At 41.5% G+C, this 15,520-nt stretch overlaps 1 protein-coding gene and 1 long non-coding RNA gene across 3 annotated transcripts; one reads left to right on the top strand and one right to left on the bottom strand.

Annotated features, from left to right (window-relative positions):
* Positions 1 to 386: 386 nt before the first annotated feature.
* Positions 387 to 6,351, bottom strand: SRSF3 (serine and arginine rich splicing factor 3). 2 transcript variants are annotated; one of them, XM_053243579.1, is made up of 6 exons: positions 6,167 to 6,351; positions 4,921 to 5,128; positions 4,124 to 4,258; positions 2,086 to 2,124; positions 1,496 to 1,582; positions 387 to 1,215 (listed from the first exon to the last, which is right to left on the bottom strand). In XM_053243579.1, exons 2-6 carry the CDS (start codon positions 5,124 to 5,126, stop codon positions 1,188 to 1,190), a joined length of 495 nt encoding a protein of 164 aa, XP_053099554.1. In that variant the 5' UTR covers positions 5,127 to 5,128; positions 6,167 to 6,351; the 3' UTR covers positions 387 to 1,187. The 2 variants fall into 2 exon arrangements, with proteins under 2 accessions (XP_053099554.1, XP_053099555.1); XM_053243580.1 differs by lacking the exon at positions 6,167 to 6,351 and adding an exon at positions 5,308 to 6,053.
* On the top strand, positions 6,339 to 13,585 carry LOC128322409 (uncharacterized). Its single transcript, XR_008305702.1, has 2 exons — positions 6,339 to 6,784; positions 10,655 to 13,585. It is a non-coding gene; the product is annotated as an uncharacterized LOC128322409 (long non-coding RNA).
* The last annotated feature ends 1,935 nt before the right edge of the window (positions 13,586 to 15,520 follow it).

Below are 15,520 nucleotides of genomic sequence, written 5' to 3'. Positions count from 1 at the left end.
ATCCCTGGATAGCAAGATCACTTTTGGTATACAAGTGGATTAGCTTGAGTGCTTTGTTACTCAAAAGCAAGTTCATCTGAGTACAGCATGCTAAGCCAGAAGTTACTGTAAGTTGCTTGCATGTGGTGTAGTAGCCATCTTATTCATAATATGAAACAATCAAGGTAATCACCTCTAGATCATATGCATTTCAAGTAAGGAACTTGTGTGATCCATGTGTCCATGTATGAACATTACCTCTGCCTATATGAGATTATCCAAACATAACAGAGTGGAATTAGACTATGGCTTCAAACTGCTCACAATAGTAACCACTTTGAATTAAATGGTACACAAGTCAGATTTTTTTTATGGAAGTGTGAAGATATGAAAGTTAAGTACAACCATTTTTAACCAAAACTTTTAATCCCAAGATTTCCAAGAGTTTACAGTGACATGACAACTTATGCACAATTTTTTAAACATCTACAATGTACCCTTACGCATTCAAATGATTTCCTTCAGTCATCTGATCTTATTTTGGACTGCTTAGAAATACTGAGCAGATCACTAGGAAGATCACATTAGTTTCACCCAAGAAGTGCTCAACTCAAAAATATGCCTACACTTTACACAATAGAAGGTAGTTCTGGCTGAGCTGGTACGAATCAGAACTTTGGAACAGTTCTAAAAAGTCTGACTTCAAGGTTTTCAATATCCCCCTTTGCTTGCTATTGGTTTTATTCTGACCAAGTAACCTCCAGATCTCACCCTACATGGATTGCCCATTTGTGATTGTGGCAAATGCTCATGATTAATGTAGTCCACATTTATTCTGAAATTCCTTCCAAATTCACATCCTACAAGGATTCACAATACAGACTAGAAACATTTGCCGCTGCATGGCTTTTGAGGTTTTATTTGGTAAGTCTATGCAAGGTAACTGGTTATTAATACATATAAAAGTTATGCTTAAGGGTACACTGTAAAACGAGTTTATTACACTTCATATGATCTGCTCAGAACCATATACAGATTCACAACTGTTACATTTGTCACCTGTTACAAGAAACAAGAAAACAAAATTTGACAGCTAAAACATTTTTAAAAATGCACCAAGCTTATGAAGTCTTAAAGAAAACAATGTTCTGTACACACTCCTTTCCTCGGATCTAATGTGACTTCCTGTACACTGCTCTTCTGAAACTTTATTTTCTGTCATTAGACCTGGAACGGCTAGATGGAATAAACAGATTAAAGATCAACCCTGAGCAATCCTCAATCCAAGAACTTTCATTTTCTAAATCTTGTCATGTTTTTGTATGCAAACAGATCTAATTTCATTTTGAAGTTAATTTAAACTAGGCCAATATCATGTAAGTAATTGTCTAATGACACTAGTGTGATGTAATCACTAATAGTGTGTGATTTAGTTTCACTAGTGACTAAGCTTTAGGATTACTTTAATGTTTAGATATAGAAATTTGTATAAATACAATAAAATTAGCACTCTTACCTACGAGATCTGGAAAATGACCGGGAAGGCTTATGATTTCTCTCTCTTGACAGTGATCTCTCTCTCCTTCTATCTCTAGAAAGGGACCTGTAATAAGGGAATTTGCATTAAGATTCTAGAAGTAATATTCTGTTCATGCAATATAAACAGTACAGGCCTTTCCACCTCAGCATGTTTGAAGTTACCCATATAATTCACTTCAACTTATTCATTTGTACAATGCTTTGAAGTCATACTTGAAAGCAAAGTAGTTTCAAGCACATTTCAGATTAATAATTCATAATTTAACAGCGAAGCTGCATAATGGATTCCAAATTTCTCAGAACAGAAATATCTCCAAAAATATTTAACAATAAATTTCAAGCTAGAGACTGCAATATCTTGATACTAAACTTGTAGAAGAGAAGAAAAGGCAAAAAGACTGGTATTTATGCAATTCTCAACTATGCAGTATTTTAACTTTTAAGCTGTCCACTAGATAATAACTTATGCAATATTCCCCTGAAAAATCTTCTATTCTACAGCAGTATCATTTTAAAGGAGCAGTGAAAGCACCTTCCACAGGCATTCTATACAATCCAAAAGTTTACCTGCTGCGGCTGCGGGAGAAGCTTCTCCTTCGTGGAGATCTACAACCAGAAACAGAAAAGTGAGTCTTTTCATCAATTCAACACTATTGGGGTGAGGCAATTCCCAACTTGTCAAGTCACTGTTGGGTCCAGTGAACGTGCCAAGATAAATGGCACCCATCGTCCAGAAAATGGAAAGATTCAGGCAGTAAAAAACTCCGCGTGATCAGCATGTTTCCAACCATGAGTTTGTTTTAACTATAGCAAACCTGTCCAACGCAGCGCTTCCATCTCAACTAAATCCACTGCCTAGAACACTACACCAAAGTCCCACAAGTAGCTCCAAAATTGGTATTACCCTGTATTTTGGAACCCATGCAAGGTAGAGTCCTCAACAGGACATAAGGTACTAAGTGAAGACTAATGCACACAGTGACAATGCCATTAAATGCTAAATTAGAACTGCATATTTTGTGAATGTAAATTTTACAATGCCATAGTGTGTTTAGTCTAAAGAACCTTAGTTTGCCCAGTTCATCCCAAAAAGTAATTGTTTTAAGTTCTGAAACTGTTAGTAAAACAGTTTAAAGGTGAAAGGAGTTGGCAGATTTTTTGCAAAAACTAAGTTAGCAATTAAGTGTAGTTTGCCATCTCGCATGCAAGTATACTGCAGTTTAGTTATATATTAAATTTCCTTAACACCCTTAAAAGTTTTATTCAAGCAACATATGTATGTTACCACTAAATTATGCACAGCCAGCCTTTGATTGAGAAAAAATAATTACTTATAAGCCGCTTACTCCTTATTTTAACCAGCAGTAAACTGTATAAGCAGGAAAAACTTACTAGTTTTTGGTTTCAACAAGCTAGAAATGGTGAGGTGAGGCTGCCGGACTGACTGCCAAGAAGAATTTGCTGAAAAGTTTTGCCAGATGTTGCGTTGTATTTAGTTGGTTGGCGAAGGGGGTGTTGTGGATTTTTCCTGCTTTTTTTGTTAGCCGAAGGCTGCTGCTGTAGTTGTTGTGAAGACATTTGGTAAATAAACAGCTGAGCTGATTGGCCGGGAATGTGTGGGCGGTCGAGGTGGCTGCTGCCGATTTGGTTAAGGTTGGAGAGAAGGCTGAGAGAAAACAGCATGCTCGGGAACCAAAGGGCGGTGCAACCTGACGACTGGCCATGCCTGGGTCATGTGAAACGACACCAGCCAAGCTGAATGGGGCGCGCTGGTCACATGACGCTGAAAGGGCTAGTTGACTGGCTAATGCAGACTCAGAGGGTGGTGAGAAGAGACATGATGGTGACTCTGTAACGGGTTCATTTTTATTAATAGATGGACCAAAAAGCATAAAAAAATGAAAAACAAGCCATCAGTACAACCATCTATTAGCTAACAAATACTCCTATCGTGTTCTACAGTGAAAGGGAACAGGTTTCACTCTTATCTGGTATGGACTTCACCTGCAACTGGTTAAGATCAGCCCTTGTAGAAATCAGGATTTAAGTATGGAAGTGAATAGTTAACATTTGATTAACTCATCTAGGTCAGATAATGAATTAAGTAAAAAGTCTGCTTTATTTTGAAGTTTACTGGGGCAGAAATCAAATGACAAGTGCCATAGTATTTCAACAGTGTTTCTAGTGGCCAATTTAGCTAAGCAACTGTCAATTATCTAGCAGTCTTAAACAGTTGCCTGCCTGGCATACAAATGTGTTAAGAGTTGAAAACCCTGAGTGAAAAAAGCCAAGCTGTTGTAATGTAATGTTTACCACAATGGAGTAAAGAAAAGCAAATACAAAAAACCCAAGTTGGAGTACTGGGAAGAAAAAGGAAGATGAATAGACTTCAGAAGGGAAGAAGATAATCCATGTTAGAGGGCTCTATCAACAGGTATAGACACCTAAGGACAAAAGTCAGTGTTCAATACAATGTATGCTTATTTCACCTCCCGCTAATGCTTTAGAAATGGGTGACTGGATACTGATACCCAATTTTTAAGAGCTTATAATACCAAAGATAATACTGTCAACATCTTTGTGCAAATTCTTTGGTCCTAGATACCTGCGGCGAGGTGGAGGACTTCTCCTGCGATAGTCATCTCGAGGACGTCTACCCCACGAAGGAGGCGGACCACGGTTCCGACTACGCTTTTCACCATTGGACAGTTCCACCCTGACACGACATCCACAAAGTGTCCTGTGATAAAGATAACTAGTGTCAAGAGTTGAACTGAACGAACCCAAGCATGTAAACAGTGTTTAGAAAGGAACTTCTTTGCCTGTTCATTTCTTTATGTAATGGAGTTCGGGACACAGAACTGCAGCCCACTGGCACTGTTTCTGTGTAGATGTTTAAATGTTTAATACACCTGAATAATTTCAGTTGTCTGTAGTACAGTGCAAGCATGAAACCCGTTTCTAAAAATAAGTTTGAGACAATAGTTCTCTGCAGTTACAGAGTACAGAAGCTATAGGAGTGACAGGTTTAGAACAAAGATTGTACACACTATAGCCCAACCTAGAGAATCATGTAAAATTTTAAAAGCTTAGGAATAAGACATGTTGAAAAAGCATTCAAATTTAAGTAAACTTGTATATATGCAAAAATTCAACAGTTGTATTTCACACAAACCTGAAAGCTGCTCTAGCCCTTTGTTGGATGCAAGTGTTATTCTTTCGAGGACTACCCCCCCCCCCCGCCCCGTGTCAAAAAAAAAGTTTAAATGAGAAAGTATAAAGAACCCACTACACTTTAAAAAAAACTTATTTTCAACATACTTCTGCACGTAAACACAACGAAGTAATGTTGCAGTAACTATACACAAGCTCTACAACACAGAAGTAGTTGTATTGTTTTACCTCCCATCTAGTTCTCTAACTGCATCAGCAGCATCACGTGGGTCTTCAAATTCAACGAAGGCAAAACCAGGGGGATTCCTAGCAACCCACACACTGCGCAGTGGTCCATAGTAGCCGAAGGCTCTTTCCAATTCAGTTTTGTTGCCATTGTTCCCAAGGTTACCTACATAAACCTTGCAATCCAGTGGACATGAATCACGATGCATTTCTGAAAGACATGCAAGAATAAAACCCCATATATCTCATGTCCATAAATAAAGACAGGCCACAGTACTGCTTACCGCAGGGCAGAAAGGCTTCTCTTAAATAAGTAACAAACGCATAATTTTTCTTAATAATGACTAACACGTAGGTCAGTGTTTCCTCTAAGGCGTGCGGTGTACTCACATATTTCTTAGTGTCTGCTCAATTTTAGATCCCACTCAGGTTGAATCAGGAAGGCCCCACTCTGAAAGCATGTGCACACACTTCCTGGATACTGCCGCCCAGAACAAAACCCACACACAGTTGGAAAAAAATGAGGGAACAATGTCGTAGATTCGTATTTCGCTAATGCGCTGCAGGTGGTCAAATTACGAGGAAGGACTCACAACTATTTTACAACCGTGAGCCCTTGTTAACGAACGTCTCCTCCCCTCCTCCAGGCCCTTCAAACGTAAGAGCCACCATGACTTAAGACGACTTGGAGGAGCAAAGAAAGGAAGTGCCTTTAAAAAAATGACGACTATCCGACCCTGCTCCCCATTCAGGATGTTCCACTTATTCCAAAAGGCGAGGAGAAACGAAACTCCGTTTCTCAGAAGGCACCCATCTCTCGAGTCTCCAGCGCCCTCTCGCCGCTCACGCCCGAAGGCGGCCACAGCAGGCAACCAACCCAGGTGAGCAGCCCCCGGCGAGGATGCAAGCCCAGATCCGTGCTTAGCCACAGGAAGAGCCCAGGGACTGCTGCTGGTGCTGCGATTAAGCCGAGCGGGAGGCGCGCCCTTCGAGCCGCTTCCTTCCCTTCCCACCCACCATGCGGGCGGCCTCCACCCTCGTCGTTTCGCCCCCCTCGACTAGACTCTCTGCGTGCAGCAAGAGCATCCCCGGCTGCCCATCAGTCCATTTCCCCTCTCCCGACATCTCTTCGGCGGACCAACATCCCGGCAGAAAACCCGCCGCTCTTCAGAGCACACAAAATGGCGGCGGCTCTTTGTCCGCTGTCGCAGCCGCGCGGCCTCACATCCCGACCCAGCCCCTCCCTCACCGGCTTCTGGGCCAGGAGAGCGACAGACTCTCGCAAGTTGCTACTACAGCTTCTTTTTCGCCGCCTCCTTTCCTTGGTCCGCCAGCCACCCGGGTCCCCGATCAGTCTCTCTCGTTTTTCCCGCCAAGACTCGATACTCAAGCCGCTCTCGCTGCTGCTGCACACTGGACAAAATGGCGGATGGCGCCTGTACGCGCCACGTTTATATAGGTCCTGCCCACCTAGCACGTGATCAGAATTTCCACCAATTACAAGTCGCTACGCTAATAATCGACGTTCCCCTGCGCTTTTCTTGGGCGGCTCCTCTTGCCCAGTAGGCAGGTCTATGCTCGCTATAGCAACCAAAAATTAGAGGGAAGGCTCGGCAGGGCCGTCCGTACCTCATGGAGGCACAGGAAGAGATCGTGTTTTGGTCGGAAGTGGTGGGCCTACTGACAGATAAAGCTTATGAGGGTTTACACAGGTCGTATGTTCCCATCCTGTTAAAACTGCATTTAAATAGCCGACTTTCCTGCCGGAAAAGCGTACAGCGTCTCTTAAGGTTGCCGCCTGAGTTTCTTCTTTTAAGGGACACTTGAGCATTGTGCAACTTTGAATACGAGCCGCATTGGATTGTGGGTAAGAAACATCCATGCTTGAAAAAGCTGCCCAAGTTTAAGGTTGCATTAAAGAATTCTTACCAGGAAGGCCCTTTCCCCAGTAGAACTTACTTTTGCTGTGTATGTGTGAGGACTGGGTTTTAAAACTTAGAGGGACATGATTATAGTGAATGAAAGGCATTCAGTGCATGCTCAGAGGAGCTCTCATTTTTATTCACACGTGTCCAGCACTTAATTTTTAAAGTCAAAAGTGCTGGGAATCATTCCTGCTTTAACGTCGTTTTTTCTGTCCAGATTGCTGCCCTTAGTTGTAAAGGTAAAGTAAAGTGTGCTGTTGAGTCGGTGTTGACTTCTGACGACCACAGACCCCCTTGGTAAGGTTGTCTTTGGTAGAATACAGGAGGGGTTTCTTAGTTGTAGTGATGCTTAAATTCACTCTTTTCTTAATTATTATTTTAACAAGTTTGAGTTTAGGACTGCTTTTGAAAAAGATTCCAGACTGAATCCTGATACTTGTTAGCTTGATTTAAGCTTTGCATGTTCAAGGATTGATTTCTGGCATTCAAAAAGATAGTGGGTTGGGATGGTCCTTGTCCCAAATTAATGTAGTTGGGGGGAGGGGGGTAGAACAAGAAATATATTCCCAGTATATTCCTTGAGTCTTAAATGCGTTTATTTGGAAACAGGTCTTACAGATTTAGAGTTTAGGGTTGCATACTAAGTTATGAACAGCTGGGAGGGTAACTCCTCTAATACAGGACAGTTTAGGGTTGCCACCTTATACTAGCCCTGCTCCTGGTGCTTTTAGTGGTAAGTGGACATCTGGAAATGTAGCAAATAAAGCATTTCCTCATGCCAGGGAAACAGCCTCTTGACTTGGCTTCAAGCTGCCCTTGGTTGGGCAGGAGCCACTAAGCATCTGTGTGATGAAACGGGCGTTACTCTGTGCTTTTCCTGGGAGGATCTACTCTCAGTAGATCAGCTACAGTGGCGCAGCAGGGAAGCAGCTTGCCTAGGAAGAAAGAGGCTGTTAGTGCAAATCCCTGCCAGCATGCTTCCCAGACTGTGCCTAGTAGATATATATTTGTAGTCACCTATATCAGACAGCAGGGATATAGGAAGGTGCTGGAGGCGGATGCTCACTTCAGTGACAACGGCAAAGGCATTATCTCATACTGCGCGAGAGGAAGGGGTCATCCCATTAAATTGATTGCCAGGGAATCTAGGACTAGCAAATGGAAGTATTTTTTCACACAACGCATAATCAACTTGAGGAATTCTCTGCCACAAGATGTGGTGACAGCCAACAACCTGGGTGGCTTTAAGAGGGATTTGGATAACTTCATGGAGGAGAGGTCTATCATTGGCTACTAGTCAGAGGGCTATAGGCCACCTCCAGCCTCAAAGGCAGGATGCCTCTGAGTACCAGTAGCAGGGGAGTAACAGCAGGAGAGAGGGCATGCCCTCAACTCCTCCCTGTGGCTTCCGGTAGCATCTGGTGGGCCACTGTGTGAAACAGGCTGCTGGACTAGATGGGCCTTGGGCCTGATCCAGCAGAGCTGTTTTTATGTTCTTATGAAGGCCATGGTAAATTGCTCCTGTATTCTACCAAGAAAACGACATGGCCAGGAGTTGACACCGACTTGACAGCACAGTCGCGCCTTTGAGTTAGGCTGCCACCAGTTAAAGACTGATCTAAAACCACTGACCAGGCTTAGACTTGGCTTCAACAACCTAGAACTGTCTGGCTTGGGACTTAGGGGTACTGTACAGCCAGAGTCCACACAACCCAGCTCTAGGCAACTATATATTATTCTGAAAACATCACAACAGTAGTGAATGATCTTACGAGGCATATGGGGAAGATTTTTGGAAGTAACCCTCCAGAACCTTTTAAACCAGACTGAAGCCACTTTTGAGTGTATGAACTTTATTAAGAAACAGGGATTGCACACAGAATAAGGAGCAGGGGGTGGGGGTGGGCGCTAGATTGAAACTAGAAGTAAAGAAAGGCACACAGGAATTCAAAAGAAAATATAAAAACATTAACTAACTGACTAGCACTGAGTTTTACCTTAGTGCAGCAGAAGGCAAGTCCTTGGCTGAGAAAGAGTTAAATTGTACAGCTTCTTCCCTAGAACACCCATTTTTAGATGGAAAATGATGAACACTGGCCAGGCCTTTGCCCTCTAGCTTTAAAGCCATGAGGGAGGGGGTGAGCTGGGCCCCTCGCTTCTGGGTGGTGAGATGCAAACAGGCTCTGTCTCCTGTGTCAGATAAGAGTAAGAAATTGGTGAAGGCCGGGCCTGGATGGGATGCGTTGAGATGATGGAGGTTTGCATTTTGTCACAATCTGTGAGAGGGAGAAGTGGCAGCTCGGTGAAAAAGAAACCATCACAACGTTTACCTGCTAATGCTCTTCAGCCTAAACTGGAACTAGCCCCTCTCTCCTCACAAAGAACCAGCAACTGCTTGGGAGGGGGAGGAAAAATAGACAGAACCAGCAACAATAATGTTATAGTGTTGCTTTTTAATGAAAATATAGATGGTTACATGTAGTTTGCCTTGAGATCTACAGAGAAAGGATGGGATATAAAAGTAATGAATGAATGTGAACTGACCCGGATTACTTTTTCCTATCTGAAACCACACTCAGCAACTTGATGAGGAGGAAGATTCTGCTATGGCAAGATGTGGCCTCCAAGCACTAGTTGTTGCTTTATATGTTTGTTTGCCACACTTCTATGCTGTTTCTAACGATCTCAGAATGGTTTATGTAGTTTCCTATCTTGACAGTAATTTAGCTTCAGGGTTAAGACTGTGTCAGGTAAATTCTGGCTGAATGAATGAGACTTTATTTTGGTCAATGACCAAAACAAACAATTACAAATTACCACCAATTAATTAATAACTCCTCAGAATATTAAATATAAACACAAGAAGAACTACCCAAGGTAACTTAAAAAAATAACCACACCCAATGCTTGCTAATCAAGTGAGGTGGTCATCTTGTGGCCATTGCACAAAACATAGCAGCATTTAAAGATATCAAATCATGTACATCTGATAAAAGAAAATTCATATTAAAATTGTCCTGGGTAATCTTTCAAAAAAGGGAGGAGAAAATAATTGTCTATAGTAGTTATGATAGAGCAATACATGAGCAATCTCGATGCTTTCTGTGTTACACAGGCAAAGACACTCAACATACGGCACTTTCTTATATCTTCCCGTGAGCACTGCTGTATGTAGTGCGTCAAGATGAGCTAGTGAGAACGCTCTAACTTGCAGGCTTGACATTTGTAGTTTGATTTCCTAAGATAAAAGTTCTTGGTAAATTACTTAAATCTGTTTGCTGTTCCATATTGTTGTCTAATCACTAATCTGGCTTTTATGTATCCCACTGAAACAAAAAAAAAATCAGGAGACAACCCCTAGCAATATAATTTCTTCTCCAGAGAGTGTGTCTCCAACAAGATGAAAACTTATCCAAAAGATCCAAAGGTGCCAGGCCAGAAATCTGAAAAATTACTTTCAGCCATAGCTCAAAGATGCTAAACCATTGCCTTGTTTCAACCTTTAATAAACCCGCCTCCAGTTCAAGTGCAGCACTTGGTACACAACGTGGGATTTGGAATAAACTTATAAATTTTGTTTGATGAGCTTCTAGTTTTGTGGGTTTAGTGTAAGGCCCCAGTTTGTGTATGTGCCCCATACAGAAGTTGTATGCAAGACTTAACTGAATATATGAGGGGGTGCTGATAAGTCTTTGGCTTCCAGACCTTCCACTTTCCCCCCCAAAACATATGTCACATGAAAGTACATATCCTTAATAACCTTTAAACCAATTTGGATGCCATTGTGACAGTAATGACTATTTTGTTTTTAGATCTGAGTTCAAGATGGCAGCCTCTCATGTAGAATTCACAGCAAATGAGTGCAGCGTGGTAATGAAGTTCCTGTCCTGAAAGGGAAGACAGCCAAAGAAATCTGCTGTGATATGCCAGAGACAGTTGACCAGTGTCCTTCCTATTCCACAGTTAAAAACTGGGTTGCCAGATTTAAGACAGGACATTCAGCACTGAAAATGAAGACTGACCAGGAAGGCCTGTTGTGGTCACCATTCCAGAAAATGTGGATGCCATCCACAACGTGATATTGGCAGACTGAAGAATTTCTGCTATAAAGATACCTGAAAGTCTGGGGATGTCTTGTGAACATGTTGGATTAATCATCCATGATGTGCTGGACATGAGGAAGCTGTTGGCTAAATGGGTGCTGAAATGTCTGAATGTGGATCAGAAGCAGGTACTGAAATCAAAGCAGCAGGGGAAGTTGTCAAAAGGGTCCTGTTTTTGCAGGACAATGCTTCTGCACACACAGCTGGCGTCACACAGGCCAAGTTTGCTCAAATACGCTTTGAACTGTTGAAACATCCCAATTATTCACATGATATAGCACCATCAGATTATCATTTGTTCCCCAACTTAAAGAAACATTTGAAGGGAACAAAATTCCAGACCATTTCTGATGCCACATCTGCTGTTGACACCTGGTTTCAGGCAAAACCACCAGACTTTTATTTGGAAGGCTTAAAGAAACTGGAGAAGTGGTGTGAGAAGCATGTTGACCTCAGAAGGGAATATGTTGAATAAAGTACCAGTACCATTCCCTTATCTCATTTCTTTCCATGCAAAGCCAAAGACTTATCAGCATCCCTTTGTAATTGAATCACAGCTGGGATAAATTGAGCTCCCCTACTCAGATAAAATGAAAAAATGGCCATTGCAGTCCTCTGTGCATTCAGAAGCACATAGTTTAAATGGGCTGTCCTGAAAAACTGTACCGAGATATTTAAATCATGACACCTGCTCCAACCTGTGATCATTTAGCCACCAATTTCTTAATTTAGTTCGCTTCTCAAATACCATTACTTTTGTTTTATCATAATTTAATTTTATTGCCTGATTATTATAATAAAGAGGGCACTCAAGGCTCTCCTCAAGCCAACTGAAGTTTGAGAATGCAGAACAGCATCATCTGCATAAATCAAAATAGATAAATGCCAATCTGCTAATTTTGGTGGATGATCACTTAAGTCAGCCAAATTGGATACAAGTGAATTGATGTAAAAGCTGAATAATATTGGGGCCAGAATCCAGCCTTGCCTCACCCCTATTTTTGTTGGCACTTTAGAACAGAGGTGTATCTAGGGAAAATGGCACCTAGGGCAAGCACTGAAATTGCACCCCCTGTCCAAACATCTGACACCCATCTTTCAGATAAATTTCCATAATATCAGCTCAAAAATACAAGTCAAGCTCGTTAATCTTTTAATATTTAAAAACTATTTAGCAGTGGATGTAGCCAGACCAAAAAATGCTGGAAAACTATAAACTTCAGTATGCTGGGACTCATGAAATACCCAAATACTATGTGGAGGTGTACTTGGAAAACTAAACAGAAGTGCCTGTCTAATTCTCTACTTTGCATTATAGCAACACTATTACATATGTTTTAAAAATAAATGGAGAATTTGACTTTGCCCAGATACTCTGAAAATAATTAAAGACAGAAAGACTGTTAAAATGAGAGAAAGAGAGCAAGAAACTCCCTGTGGCCCTTAATACTAAGGATTTCACACTGATTCAAAGACAAACTCACCATTAATAGCCATATTATTAAGACATCACATTTAACTCACTTATCACAAGAAGCAAAGTAAGAGTAAATGAATACAATCCTAGCTCTTAAGCTTCAGCTCAGTATTCACAAGCCCTGATTCTCTGTACATAGTGCCAATCTGAATATGTGTACAGTGACTTATATTATATTAATTCTTTAAAAAAAATACTTGTAGCTCCTTCGGGGGGCTTTCTAAAGGCCAGGGGGGGGGGACTCTGCAAAGGTTCCCCCTCCCCCTGCTGGCCTCTGGGGCCTAGCAGGGACCATCTGAGCATGTGCAGTGGCCATTTTTTAAAATATGGCTGCTGAAAACAAAATGGCCACCACGCATGCTCAAATGGCTTCTGCAAGGCCTGGCATGGTCTAGGGCCTCACAGGCCAATTGAGCATGCGCGGTGGCCATTTTGTTTTCAGCAGCCATTTTAAATTTTTTTTTAGATGGCGCCCCCCACCTTCAAGTGGCGCCCGGGGCACTTGCCCTGCCTGCCATATCCTAGATATGCCCCTGCTTTAGAAAGATGGCCTGCTGTACTGTACCACACTTTTAAACAGGTACCCTCATAAACTTTGTATATTAGATGAAAGAGACAATGCTCTATTGAGGAGTCCAGTAATTTGCACTGTAATTTCTCTCCTGATATTAAATTAAACACTGTTACACTGTTACTGTTACACTGTTACTGTTACACTGCCCACTTTATACAGATGAAAGAGATTTATTTTTATGTCAGTATCTGAAAGATCTCCAAAGCCACTCAGTGGAGACAATTCTAATATGCTTATTAGAAGACAGGGACCAAACAATATCCCTGGCGGTTGCTAAATTTTGTTACACATTGACCAAACTAAGAGAAGCTAGAGCACAGCAATTGGTTACTGTCAAAGATTCCTGATTTTATATATTTGATGACATTTTAGACTTTGTCTCCATTATTTTCTTTTTACTGTGTATATTCTGTGTATATTGATGTTTGATCTAAGATCGTAAATAAACAACTAACTAACTAACTAACACATTTTAAAAATCCATTATACCAAACTACTGTAAGCACTGTTGATTCTTATTTGTACATTTGTTTTGGTTTCTGGTCTTTGACTGTAAATAAACTTGACTGACTGACATTTTTAAAATCTATGAAGGCAGCATACAATGCCTTTTTTTGGTTTTGTGGAATATTTTTCAATCAGATGTTGTAATATCAATGCTTATTCCACAGTTGAGCGGCTGGCTGGCTGCCTGCCTGCCTGTTCATCTGACAAAATGTTATCTGTATCAATCCAGCCTATTAATTTCTCATTTAGATGCTTAGCATAGATTTTACTCACAACACTTAATAGACTTGTGGTTCAATAATTTGCAGGAATATTATGCTTGCCTTTCTTACAGAGAGGAATTATTATTGCAGTACACAAGTCTCTAGAGACACAAGCGGTGCAGTCAACAGCAGTAAAGAGTGAGGCAAGCACTGGTGCCTACCATTCAAGATTCCTTAATTCAATTGAAATTAAATCACTCCGAGGGGCTTTACCTACTTTAAACTGGTGTACCAATGAAGCCTCTTCAGAAACTGTTGCTGGAGACCATTTAGATATGAAGTCTTCACTCTGTTCCAGAGCAAAATTGCCCAGCTCATCAGCCGTGTATAAAAAATGAAAATAGTTTTCCCACTCTTTAGATAGGATATGAAATGCAGGGTGAGATGGTCCATATGTAGGTTGCATATTAATAGCTTGTGGAATTTGTGGAATTTTTTTAACATGCAATGGCAATCAGTTGTTGCCATGATGATTCTGTAGCTCTCCTCGTTTTAGCTTTTAACAATTACTTATATTGCCTTTTCTAATTTCTGATAGAGAGGAGAGCTGGTCTTGTGGTAGCAAGCATGGCTTGTCCCCATAACTAAGCAGGGTCTGCCCTAGTTGCATATGAATGGGAGACTTGATGTGTGAGCACTGCAAGATATTCCCCTCAGGGGATGAAGCCGCTTATGGGAAGAGCAGAAGGTTTCAAGTTCCCTCCCTGGCTTCTCCAAGATAGGACAAGATTTTTTTATTGAACCAACAAACTACCAAAGCATACAGTACGTTGCCAAAGCACAATTATATACAAAGTGGTTGTTTGTACATGATATATCTACAAAGATTTACACACAAGGATTTGGAAACCCACAAGGTTATGAAGTATATGCAGGTAGTACTGTAACTCGGGGGTGGGGGATTTCAAGGCACATCAGGTAATCGGGGGGGGGGGGGGGGTGTTACGTCCAACATCCATTTCCACAATTTGTCCCATTGCTGTTTAGAAGAGATACTCTTGTCTTTTTGCGCATAACTATACAAACTTTTCCAGAAGAGATTTACTGTCATCTGCATGAACCTCTTGGTCGTGTCTTCCCTCCCTATTCCTATGCAGGAGCATTGCATAAATGACATACATGTTTACTAACCTGATTATGAGAATGAGAACGTTCCAATTCCTTAGTATGAGGGCACCCGTTCCATCCCGTTTCCTTGAAGGTTTCTTTCTGGGACCTCGAAAGGAGGTTCTATCGCTCAAACCCAAGTTAGTTCTTCCCAAGTCTGTTTTTCCAAATCAGGCCACTCTTAACAGCTTACTTACTCCCTGCCACACTCTTTTGGCTACCACACACTCTTTTAAGAAATGTGAGTGGGTTTCCCTGAATATTTTGCCTAGCTCACTAGCTTTCTCTTTGCAGGTGATTTTAGGGCACTCTTGCTGGTCCTCTGGGAGCCATGGCTTAGCTGCATTAAGTGGTAGTACTTGATGGTATAAGCGCCACCTTGTTTCCCATAAATGGAAAGGGACTTTTTTCTCCTTAAAGAGAGCGATAGGGTGATCGGGTTGCAACAAGTACTGTGAAGTGCGGTGTTTGTAGCGTTTACGTTCTAAATCTGTTATTTAGGATTTTGGCAAAGATTCTGTAATCGATATTTTTGAGGGTTATCGGTCTCCAGTTTTGTGGTAAAGTGGTGTCACCTTTCTTGGGGGAAAAAATTAAGAGGCTGTCCCCAAAGGACCGATTTAAACGCCCATTGTCTAGGACAGGGT

The sequence above is a fragment of the Hemicordylus capensis genome, chromosome 4 (assembly GCF_027244095.1).
Source record: "Hemicordylus capensis ecotype Gifberg chromosome 4, rHemCap1.1.pri, whole genome shotgun sequence".
In the NCBI taxonomy this organism is placed as follows: domain Eukaryota; kingdom Metazoa; phylum Chordata; class Lepidosauria; order Squamata; family Cordylidae; genus Hemicordylus; species Hemicordylus capensis.
Note: the sequence above shows the minus strand (reverse complement) of the source record. Positions and strands in the feature narration are given on the sequence as shown.